Below are 11,463 nucleotides of genomic sequence, written 5' to 3'. Positions count from 1 at the left end.
CTCGTTTAGCCTATCTGTTTAGATTCATTTACACTTTTGTTTTCCATAGAAATAATTAAGAAGTTTGCGTCTGGTTTGTACTTGACTTGGACAAATTTCAGTAAGAAAGATGTCTGTGAGGCGCATTGCTACAGATAATAAATTGCAAATTTGGAAATGGTCTGGTAGACAAATGGGCTAGAGGTGCGACGGTTAGTTGCTTCATAAATGTATATAGGTAAAACAAGTGCATCATCCTAAACCGAAAGAGGTTTGAATTTACCACCAAAGAATCAACGAACACCTCGAAACAATAGTAAGCATTAGGGAAGGAAAGCATTTTTGAATAGTTATATTGATTTTCAGGGTTCCTTCTATAGATATATCATACATTGAATCGTGATGGCCTTTCTTTGCTTGGGAATTATTCTTTTGTGACACCCAATGGCGCTTGTAGCTTCACCTTTCTGCCACTAGGCGGAGCTTCCATGTAAATGAAGATCTATCTGGCGCATTGCGCGCCATTGTCGAATACATTTTCCTTGTTCCGGCTTTCTCTAGGCGTTATTTATGTGAAATTTGATTCCATGAAACGCTTACATGCAAAATAAACACAGTTTCCACCACTATTTAAAAGAATATTTAATTTCGCCAGAAACAAAACAAAACAAACTAAGAAAAGCATTATTAAATCTTCGTTAAGGACAAGTTCTCTTGAGAAGTCACATTGGTTTTCCATGTTCCAAAGACTCACTGGTTAATTTAAAAAAATATTGAGATAGAAATCTATCCAACCTTTCTTCCAGCAACCAAAGCTCCTAACGAGGCAGAGTCCTACCGCTTAAAGAGGGGCGTCAGCTTGCCTTAAGCATCAACACTCTCAGATGTGAATCCTGCGCCTATTCAGTGCTTCTGCTGTCTTCTGTGTTGATTTGTGGTGTCTCATCTCTGCGCATTTCCGATAATTCGCAGTCTTACGCTAGATTTCTAAAGAGTATTGCCACTGGAGAGTAACTGATTTATTGCAGTAGAACACTGACTCATTCCATTTTTTGTTACTTCCTCGAAGAATTCAAATGGCAGAAACAACATTTACAGGAGGCGCTGGGGAGGACACGCATATAACAGAAAATCAGTTAATATTGTGTCCCACTCTCCTTCATTATTTTAAGATGTCGCTGCATCTTTGAATATTCCAATATATTTTCCCTTGCTTGCAAGTGATCCTTTCGTTCTCTCCCTCATTTTCCTTTTTTCTGCGATTCCACCTGCTATTTGGCAATCAGATTGTTTCCCTTTTAATCCTTTGCAAGTCAGTTTATTGACTGTCAATCATTTCAATCACGTTTCGTAGTAAGCGTCCTGTAAATATTAAGGTTTGCCTGGGCATTGAATTGTGTCATCAATTTTAATTACCGCTGCTCATCGTCATGACGTAAGACCAATGGTGAGTTCATTATGAATCTTGGTGGCTTATTATGGTAGCCATATCTACGTTCAGTTTGAGAGGTTTTGCTACGAATCTTTTATTTTAATTCTGCAATTTAAAACAACTGTCTGCTGTGTTTTCACATGAAAGTTTTGTTCATCATTTCTTCTTTAAAGCAGAACTAAAACTTGGAGTGAGTAAGTGGACCTGAAACAGTCAGGACCAGAAGGAAACTGCGTGGGAACCGCAGAAGGTCCTTTGAAAATCAGAAAGCATGAGTAGCATGGTGGAAAGCAACCCCCCTCTGGACCTGGAGGAGAAGAACTATGACTTTGGTGAACACAGTCTGAAGATCTCTACCTTTAAAGGAGCGTACCTAGGTGTTTCGGCTTTTGTCTGGGAACCTGTAAGTGTAGCAGCCGGTTGCAACCGCAACGTTTGGATTTGAAAGTATAATTCCTAACCATTGTACAACTAATTTGCTGGATGATTTGACATGTACACAGTATTTAGAGGACCAGCCATTGGTTCAAGCTATTACTTATGCTCCAGACCAGATTTCATTCATTCCTCCTCACTCAACTGAACATACCAACTCTTCTTCCTCACAGGTTTATCATCTTTCTCTTGATTGCTCTGATCGCATAAATAATAATGTTTAAGTGATAACATCCTGACAAGGCCTACCGTAGTGAACTGCTTGAGCAAATTCTGTTCCCACTCACTTCTCTGTTTTCCAACCAAATCATTCTTCTTAGACAGATATGACCTCTTCGTTCTGCTATAATCCAAGAAATTTTTCAAAACTTCTCCTTTGTTAACATGGAACTTAATTCACGGGAGCCTAGCAACTGTCCTGTAAAGTTCTGTACAAGTTTCATCCTGACCTCTGTTCTTCGCAATTCTGTCCTCCTCCATGAATGAATACTAGTGTCGTGTTTATTTTTCTGTTGCCCTGCTGTATCGATACTTTGAAACATCTGCACCCCTACACCTCTCAATTTATCCACCTCGTTTTAAAGAGTACAAAGTTTCCTTATTTGTATCCTCCCTTCCAAGATGTATTGTGACAAGCTTATCTACATTGAAGCTCATTTGACAGTTGTATCCCTATAGTGTAAACTTATTTACGTTACCTTGTACTGTCTCAAAGTTCTCCTTTTTTAAAAAACATACAACCTACAATTTGACATATTCCACAAAGTTCTAAAACTACATCCTGATTCCTGAATCCAAGCCATTTAGAGTACGTAAACAATAGACTCCTCAGTCTATAGAGATAGTAGGAACTGCTCATGCTGGAGAATCTGAGATAACAAGGTGTAGAGCTGGATGAGCACAGCAGGCCAAGCAGCATCAGAGGAGCAGGAAAGCTGACGTTTCGGGTCGAGACTCTTCTTCAGAACTGGGGGAGGGGAAGGGGATTCTGAAATAAATAGGGAGAGAGGGGGAGGCGGTAGTCTACTGCATTATCTTAGTTCCCTTTACATTTTCGATAAGATAAATCCAATGGTCAATGAGGTAGGCTCAATGGTTAGTGCTGATGCCTCACAGCACCAGGAATCCAGGTTCGATTCCAAACTCGGGGGACTGCCAATGTGGGTTTTCTCCTGGTGCCCAGGTTTCCTCCCACAGGCTAGCTGGATTAGCTATGCGAAATGCAAGCTGGTAAGGATGGGTCTGGCTGCAATGCTATTCGGAGGGTCAGTGTGGGCTCGGTGGACCGAATGGCCTGCTTCCAAGCTGTAGCGATTCTAAGGTAGGTTTTTAGCAGCGTGGGAAAGGGAGAGTTAGGGGTTTATCCCAGCGGGTGCTGCATAGTTACCAATGGCGGAGCAACTCATTTCGTAAGCAAAGGGATTAAGTAGGCTAGAAATAAAAAGCAGACACTTTGAGCACATACCGATTCCTTCCTTTAGCCTTACAGCAACCAAACACGGAAAAAGAAGTGGCCTCTAATTAGGGGCAGCAGGGAACTGAGTGAAACTGCCTGCCTGCGTTCCCTGAACACCAGGGGTGTCGGTGATGCTGCAGTCGTCGGGGAAAACAGGGTGACAGGATGAAGCTGCAGGCCGTCGAGCGGACCCCCAGCTCAGGTGCTGAACTGTTCCGCGAAGAGCTCCCGAGTTCAGCACGGATTTCGGTCAGAGTTAAGGGGAAGGGCTGGGGCAGCTGGAACTCCTCCACTTTGTGTGCGTGTGCGTGTGTGCGTAAAGAAGATTGTGAAAGAAAGTTAGTGCGTGGGTGGAGTGAGTAAAGGATGATGGAGTAATTAGGGGTGAAAGAGTGAGGAATGAGTGAATGAGAGGGGTGTGAATGAATGAGAAGGTTGCGTGGAGTGATTGAAGCGTAGAATGAATGAAGATGACGTGAGGAGGAGTGGGTGAGTGAGGGGTGTGAGCGAATGATTAAGCGGTGTATGAATGAGTGATTGGGGGCCTTGTGAGTAAGGTGTCTGAGTGAGGTGTATGTGCGTCAGGGATGACTGAATGAATCAGACGGAGTTGGGACCCATGTGGGGAGAAATACGTGAGAGAGTGTGCGTGGGGGAGGGAGATAGTGAGGCGGGTGGGAGTGTGAATATATGTGTAGGAACGAGAGATGGCGAGTGAAGAGTGAGAGTAGGTTGTGGGGATATCTGTAGAAGAAGGAAGGAGTGGAAGGGTAGTGAGCTGGTGTGTTGTATGTTAGAGAAAGTAAGTGAGGGAATATAAGTGTTTGTACATTTGAAGGATGGAGTGGGAGTCGGAAGTGTGGAGTGTGTATGAAAACTTTGAGTGATCAAGACGCACACCTAAACTTGAAAGGCCACTTATTTTCGACTTCCACTTTCATTTGAATTGAAGAGAGACAATCTTGGAGTGTGTGTCACTAGACGTGAAAGCAAGGTCAGCGTTACTTAAATCCAATTCCAGCTCAAGCGCAGTTTCCTTCCAACCCCCCTTCCTGATGACCAGGACTGGGCTCTAGTCTATCTCCTCACAATTCTGTTTCCTGAAAAGGCCAAACAGTTTTAATTAGCTACTTCTGCTTCTTGGCATTTTTAATAATCATCAATTTATTGCATTGCAATTATGTTATTTTAAGTTAATTTTCAACATTCTGTCAAACTTTATCATTATGAAGATTGGTTCCTGCCTCCCCTCACTCTCAAAAATAGAAAATTTGAAATTTAATCCTCCATGCAGAAAGTTTGGCAAGTTCGCTATATGTTCAGACAACATCCTGAGTAGTAATAAAGCCATGTGCTCCACAACATCCACCTTCTAGACAAGCTGTTTTTGTACAGTTACAATACTGCAATCTACCAGGCATTACGGAATATTTCTGGTCACAAAAAGCAGACCTGATCCAACCTGGCCAGTTACTGCCCCATCAGTCAACTCTTGGTCATAACAGTGCGATTGAAAGGGCTGTCATAGTGCTCTCAAGTGCTTCATACCAAACAATAATTTGCCAGTGCCACTCAGCTCCATAACATATTATAATCTTGTATAAATATCAACAAGGTAGAATAAAACTTGTGGTGATGTGAGACTGATCAATCCTCTACAGCCAAGTAGCATTTGACCGAGTATGAGATCAAGAGACAGAGAAAGTCTGGTGTCAATGACAATGAGGGATTTAAAAAATAAACTCTCCACTGGTTGTCATAATAACTAACATGAAGAACGATGATTGTTGAAACGATGATGATGATTGTAATTGTTGAAAGTAGGTCAACTCAGTCCTCGGACAAAGTGTCAGGAGTTCTTCAGAACGATGTCCTCAGCCCAAACATATTCAATAGGATTGTTATTAGCCATGCCTCCATCATTAGGTCAGGAGAAGAATTATTCACTCATAATGTGATAGTGTTCCAGACTATTTGTGACTCATCAAGTACAGAAGCAGTCTATGTTCACATGGAGCTAGGCCTGGATAATTTTCGGACTTGTGCTGGTAAATGGCAAGTAACATTCACACCACACAAGTACCAGGCGATGACTAGCGACAAGAAAAGTGAATCTAACAATTTTCCCTTTACATTCAACGGCATTACTGTCATTGAATTTCCATATCAACATCATTGAAATTATTATGGTTACAACAGAAGGTCGGAAACTAGGACTTCACTCTCTAAATCCTTCCCATCATTTACAAATCAGGAGTGTCATGGGTAACTCTCCAGTTTCCTGGAAGAATGCAGTTCCAGTAGCACTTTAAAAGCTCAACACCATTCAGAACAAAGCAGAAAACTTTGTTGGCACCTCATCCACTATCTTAAACTGTTACTCCTTCCACAACTGACCAACAATGGAAGCAGTGCGTAGTATCTATAAAATACATCGCAGCAATTCACCAAGTTTCCTTTGACACCACCTTCCAAACCTACGACTGCTGCCATCTAGAAATACAAGGGCAACATAGGGCTAAACACTACCTCAGGTTCTCCTACAAGCCCCATCCTAAGCTGATAAATTATCACTGCTTCTTCCCTGTCACTATCAAATTCCTGGAACTCGTTTCCTACTAGTACTACGGATTGACCTGTACCACATAGACTGCAACGGTCCCAGAAGGCAGCTCATCATCTTTTTGAAGGCAAATGGGATGGGATGCTAGCAGCCAATGACACCTACTTCCTGTGAGAGAATTTTACTTTTTAAAAAAGTAAGATACCTTTAAATCTTTCATTACAATCGATATTGATTCTGTTTCTGACCCTCAATTTGCAGTGTCATTTCTTTAGTTATTCCAGCTCTGACTTGTGGGGTTACACACTTCTTCCATCCCTGTCTTTTGTGGTTATATCACCACCTTCCACGAGCAATTGTCAGTACAATTTATTTAAAAAAAAAATGTAGCGTTGCTTGAATTATTGCTACCACTTATGATTGCTCACTATAGCTTATTATTTCAGGTTCCGTGATTGAATTTGGAATACTGTGTGCATTGCTGTACAGGCAGTTTAATCTTGTCTTTTTAGTTGTTTTTGTTCTCTCATACTTTAACAGTTAGTTTATTTTTCTATGAGATAGATTAATGTTCTCTGTGCATTTATTATACTAATCTTTTTCTTATTTTGATCTGATTTTTATCTAATTTCCTAATTCTTTCCTCTACAGACTTAAGCATTTGCAGTCGCTCATTCCCCTTTCTAGTTTAAATTCCTACCAACCTCCATAATTACTCAAGTTTATGGAATGTACGGGGCCAGTAGAAATGTGGATATGAAATTGATTGAGTGATAGGAAACAGCGAAAATGGTTAATGGATATTTTGCAGACTGGAAGAAAGTGTGTAATGGAATCCCCCGGGGGTCGGTAATGGGAACCTTGCTTTTCCTGATATGTATGATCATGGTTTTCAAGGGATAATATCAGATTTTACAGATGATAATGTGCTTCAAAGTTTTGCAAACTGCGAGGAGGACAGCGTGGAACTCCAAAATGACATACAAAAGTGGTGGAGTGGTCAAAAAAATGACAAAAGAAGTTCAATGCAGAGAATGGTGAGGTGATGCATTTTGATAGGAAGAACTACAATGACTCACTTGGGTATTGCACTAGAAATCGAGCCCCACAGTTCCCACGTCCGTCACTGGTGGGAAATTTGATTAAACCATTGAGTTGCTCCAATTCAACCTGACTATTTATTGCTAACATTTTTTAAGCAAAGGCAAAACAGAAATGAATATTGGTAACGTAAAAGTTATAACCTAAAACCTACTCTTTTTTAAAATCACCGTGCCCATACAACAGAGACACAAAGAGACAAGACATGACACAAATATTATCGGTTGGAAAGGAAATGAAGTCAGACAAGCACCAGTCTGGATTACAGATCGGAAAGAGTTGTTTTCTTTTTGGCTCCTTTTGTTCTTTGTGTTTTCTCCTGACTACTTGCTGGTTACACAAGGTTGTGGTGCAACAGTTTTCAGGCTTTCTTTTTCAGTTGCGAGTTCACACTTTCAATGTCCCTGAAGGTGTTTTGTTTCCTTTCCCCTTTCAGCAGGGGGTTTTCAGAGGGTACAGCTTACAGAGAAAAGGTGAGGGACAGTAACTTGCCACTTGAGATTTTCTTTTACTTCTCCACACATGGAAGGGGAAGAAAGAGATATGATGAATTTTCTTTGCAGATGAGATGTCTTTGTTGTATTGTCCACTTACAAGGCTGTAGCTACCTGACCAGGAACCAATTCAATAGTTGTTATTATAACGAACTCTCCTGGAACTACATAACTAATGCCAATCGAAATGCCAATCAAATGACTCTCACTGGGCAGAATTGCCCTGTACATACTCATTGATTCCTCTGGTATCCCCCATATCCTCCCTCCGCCCCGCATACTTAAATAAAGCATTCTTGCAGTATAACTCACGTGTACTTTGAAAATGGCAAATGCTTTATCACGTAGCTTCCTTGGTACAGTCATATCTTTTACAATTTTAGTTCACAGTCCGAAAAACACGAGCGGACAATATAAAGCAACGAGTACAATTCTAAAGACGGTTCTGGTGCAGAGGGACCTGTGTACATATGTGCACACATCATTGAAGAGTTTAGGACAGCTGTAGAGAACCGTTAATAAAGCTGACAGGATCCTGGGCTGCATTAATGGGTCAGAGAGTACAAAAGATGGGAAGATTTGCTGAACTTGTATAAAACATTAGTAGCTCTCAGCCGGAATATCGTGTACACTTCTGGGTAACACGCTATGGGAAGGTTGGGAGCACTTTGCAGAGAATCCAGAAAAATGGTTGCAGGAATGAGAAACTTCTATTTTGAGGATAGATTGGAGAAGTTGGACTATTCTCCTTGGATAGAAGAAGGCTGTTGACAGATCCAATAGAAGTTTCTCAATCATGAAAGGGCTTGGTAGAGTAGATAGGAAGAAATTGTTCCCACTTCTAAAATGCTCATGATACTCGTTTACAGAGCCTTTGTGGACATGATCGACTAAGCTGTTACGCTTATGTTATTCTATCATAGCGGGGCTAAATTGCTCTGACTGCATCAGTTTTTCAATCGCGCGTTAAATTCCTCTCTGCTATCCATGTAACGATTAACACTTGCCTCGTATAATCAGTCATCTTGTCTTTTTATTTCGTTCCACACTTCTGTAATTTCCTTAGCAGGACTACCTCCCGCAATCCATTATCGCCCATGTCATGTGCCCCAACATTGATGACTCCGACTGGACCTTCCATTTTCAAGTTCTTCTGCAGCTTGTGTTCGATATTCTTTCCCTTTGCAGCAAACAAGGAACGCACTTTCCTGTATTTTTGAACTGCCCAAATTTGAAGTCAGAGCAGGGGCTGAACTGATACAGAATGGGGTACGTGGAACATTCCTTGTTCCAGTCCTATTCCGGTCCCCAACCACAACTCTTTCTCCCATACATCGATGGTATCATCGGTGCTGCTTCCCCCTCTCGTCTGGAATTGGAAAACTTCATCAATTTCACCTCTAATTTCCACCTCACTTTCACTTGGTTTATCTCTGACTCCTCACTTCCATTCCTCGACATTTCTGTTTTCATTTCTGGGGATACACTGGCCACTAATATCCACTCCAAGCCCACTGACTCCCACAGCTACCGGACTATACATCCTCACACACCGCACTTCCGGTAAAGACTCCAACCCATTCTCTCAGTTCCTCCGTCTCCGTCGTATATGTTCAGATGAGGCCAACTTCGACAAGGGAGACTTCGAAATGTCCACCTTCTTCCTCAACCGAAGATTCCTCAGCTCCGTTGTCGACAGGGCCCTCAACAAGGTCCGACCCATCTCCCACACTTCCACCCTCACCCCTTCTCTTCTCCCCCGCAACAGCGATATGGTTCCCCTTGTCCAGTTCTGAGGAAGGGTCACCGGATCCGAAACGTTAACTCTTTTTGACTTCACAGATGCTGCCAGACCTGCTGAGCTTTTCCAGCAACTTTGTTTTTGTTTCGACACAGAACGCTCTGCTTCTGAAAGTATTATTTACGTAACGCTTGGATATTGATGACACCCTACTTTGTCTGGTATCGTGAATCTTCTGGGCATATGCTATTCGGATGTTTTGTGACTTTGGGATCTTACGGGCTTATGAGATTCAGAGCGCAGCAGAGTTTCATTGGTAGCATAACATCTAAATGTTTGACCAAGATATCAGAACCGCTAGTTAACGTGGTAGGTTTTCACGGTTAACACTGTGCGCTATGTTTTCTGAAGGTTTTTCAAATCTCTAGTCTACAAGGCCAGAAGTGCCACTGTCTTCACTTGCACTGTAATGATAGTCCCATATTGTCTTAGTGATTTGAAAAGATTGTAAATTCATTAACATCAATGTGTTTTGATCAATGTAAATCTATTAGCATCCATGTGTTTGAATATTATAAATCTATTTTCATTAATGTGTTTTGTTCCTCGTTCAGGGTCTTGTCCTTTGTCGCTACTTTGAGAATGAGAAAATTGATTTCACTGGGAAGAAAGTACTTGAACTGGGTTCTGGCACCGGAATCGTCGGCATTTTAGCAGTGCTGCTGGGTAAGGTGACCCTTCCCGCTGTTTAAAGATACGGAACAAAATTAAACTGGCGATGTTTCTTTAGTTATTCATGCATAACGTTGGTATAAGGCTCTGGCAAAAGCCTCATGTTTTGAAATTTGGCGATTACTTTCTCCACAGTTGACGCCATGACCTGTTGAGTCTTCAACAATTTCTGTATTCGTTTCAGATTTTCATCATTCCCAATATGCCGCTCTTTGATAGGGAAAGCTGATTTGTTAACCAATTTTCAAGGCATTGGAGCAAATCTACAATTGGTACTAGTGAGGCGCGACTGTGGACGTTCTAATGACCGTGCTCCTGCATTCCGAATTATTGTTTGTCCGTTTTATTCTGTAGGATCGATAGGGTTGAGCAGCCTACAATGGCAGACCGCTGCAATCTAATATTTTCAGACACGCTGTTAAATGCTCACAAGATCAGAGTATTACAAAATGCTTGGATTAGTCAGACAAACATTTGAGTTGTTCAACGCGCTGTACTCGCGTGTAAGGGAAGTGGACAGCACGTTAGAGACGAATTGATTCTTCTTGTCAGGGATATGATTTTGCAAAGATCTGATTGTACTTGATCTTCCTCTGAGGCTTACGTTGCAGCTATGACACGGACAGTAGGTGGACGCGGCTATTGTCTGGCTTTTTGGCTCAAAGTCATTCGGAGCCCAATAGTTAAGAGCGTTTCAATTCATTGTGTGAATTCCACTTTTCTTGCGTGAGAAATCTGCACCATATATCTCGCGATGCGAAGCAATGTTCAGATAATGATGTGATATTAATGTTTTTACCAGGTGGAGATGTCACCTTGACGGACAGATCATATGTTTTGAACCAAATAGAATACAACGTTCAAGCTAACGTTCCAGCCAGCAGCAGACACCGTTCATCAATCCGGGCCTTATCTTGGGGTGACGATCAGGGCAACTTTCCAACTGACTTTGATTACATTCTGGGTTCAGACATTGTGTACAATCCCTCTCAATTTTCTGGTCTTTTGCAGACACTGTTGTACCTCTGCACCGACAAAACAATAGTTTACATGTCTTCTAACCTGGCGGCCAGAGAGGGCGCCATCAATTTTCACGACGACCTCCTGCCTAAGCAGTTTAACAGCGAAATACTTCATACAAGTGGAAGTAATTGCATTTACAAACTGACTAGAAAACACCCGCGCCATGGGCACTAATTTCTGATGTCTATTTATTTCCCCACATTGCAACCCACAAGCTGTGCTCTTGACTCTCTTAGCTTTATGAAAATTGAATTCTCTGAGTGAAGATGGAATTGAAAGTCTATCAGGTTCTGGAATAAAGCTTCTCAAATTAATCTCCTAAGGATGCATTGGAATCCGCATTCTGTCTTGAAAAATATGTTTTTCAATAAGCATGTACCTTGCTGTCGTTTCTTCTCTTTGCATAGTTTAACCTGAGAAATTTTACGAAGGTAGTAGGAACTGCAGATGCTGGAGAATGTGAGATAACAAGATGTCGAGCTGGATGAACACAGCAGGCCAAGCAGC

General features: G+C 41.7%; 1 protein-coding gene across 1 annotated transcript in view; it reads left to right on the top strand.

Annotated features, from left to right (window-relative positions):
- Positions 1–1,691: 1,691 nt before the first annotated feature.
- The window catches only part of LOC109916751 (EEF1A lysine methyltransferase 3-like), a 15,855-nt gene continuing 6,083 nt past the window's right edge, over positions 1,692–11,463 (top strand). The window contains exons 1-3 of the mRNA XM_048600475.1: positions 1,692–1,814; positions 9,816–9,927; positions 10,736–11,114. Of these exons, the coding sequence (XP_048456432.1) occupies positions 1,692–1,814; positions 9,816–9,927; positions 10,736–11,114 (614 nt within the window). The remainder of the gene's footprint in view (positions 1,815–9,815; positions 9,928–10,735; positions 11,115–11,463) is intronic.

The sequence above is a fragment of the Rhincodon typus genome, chromosome 8 (genome assembly GCF_021869965.1).
Source record: "Rhincodon typus isolate 14 chromosome 8, sRhiTyp1.1, whole genome shotgun sequence".
Classification (NCBI taxonomy): Eukaryota; Metazoa; Chordata; class Chondrichthyes; order Orectolobiformes; family Rhincodontidae; genus Rhincodon; species Rhincodon typus.
Note: the sequence above shows the minus strand (reverse complement) of the source record. Positions and strands in the feature narration are given on the sequence as shown.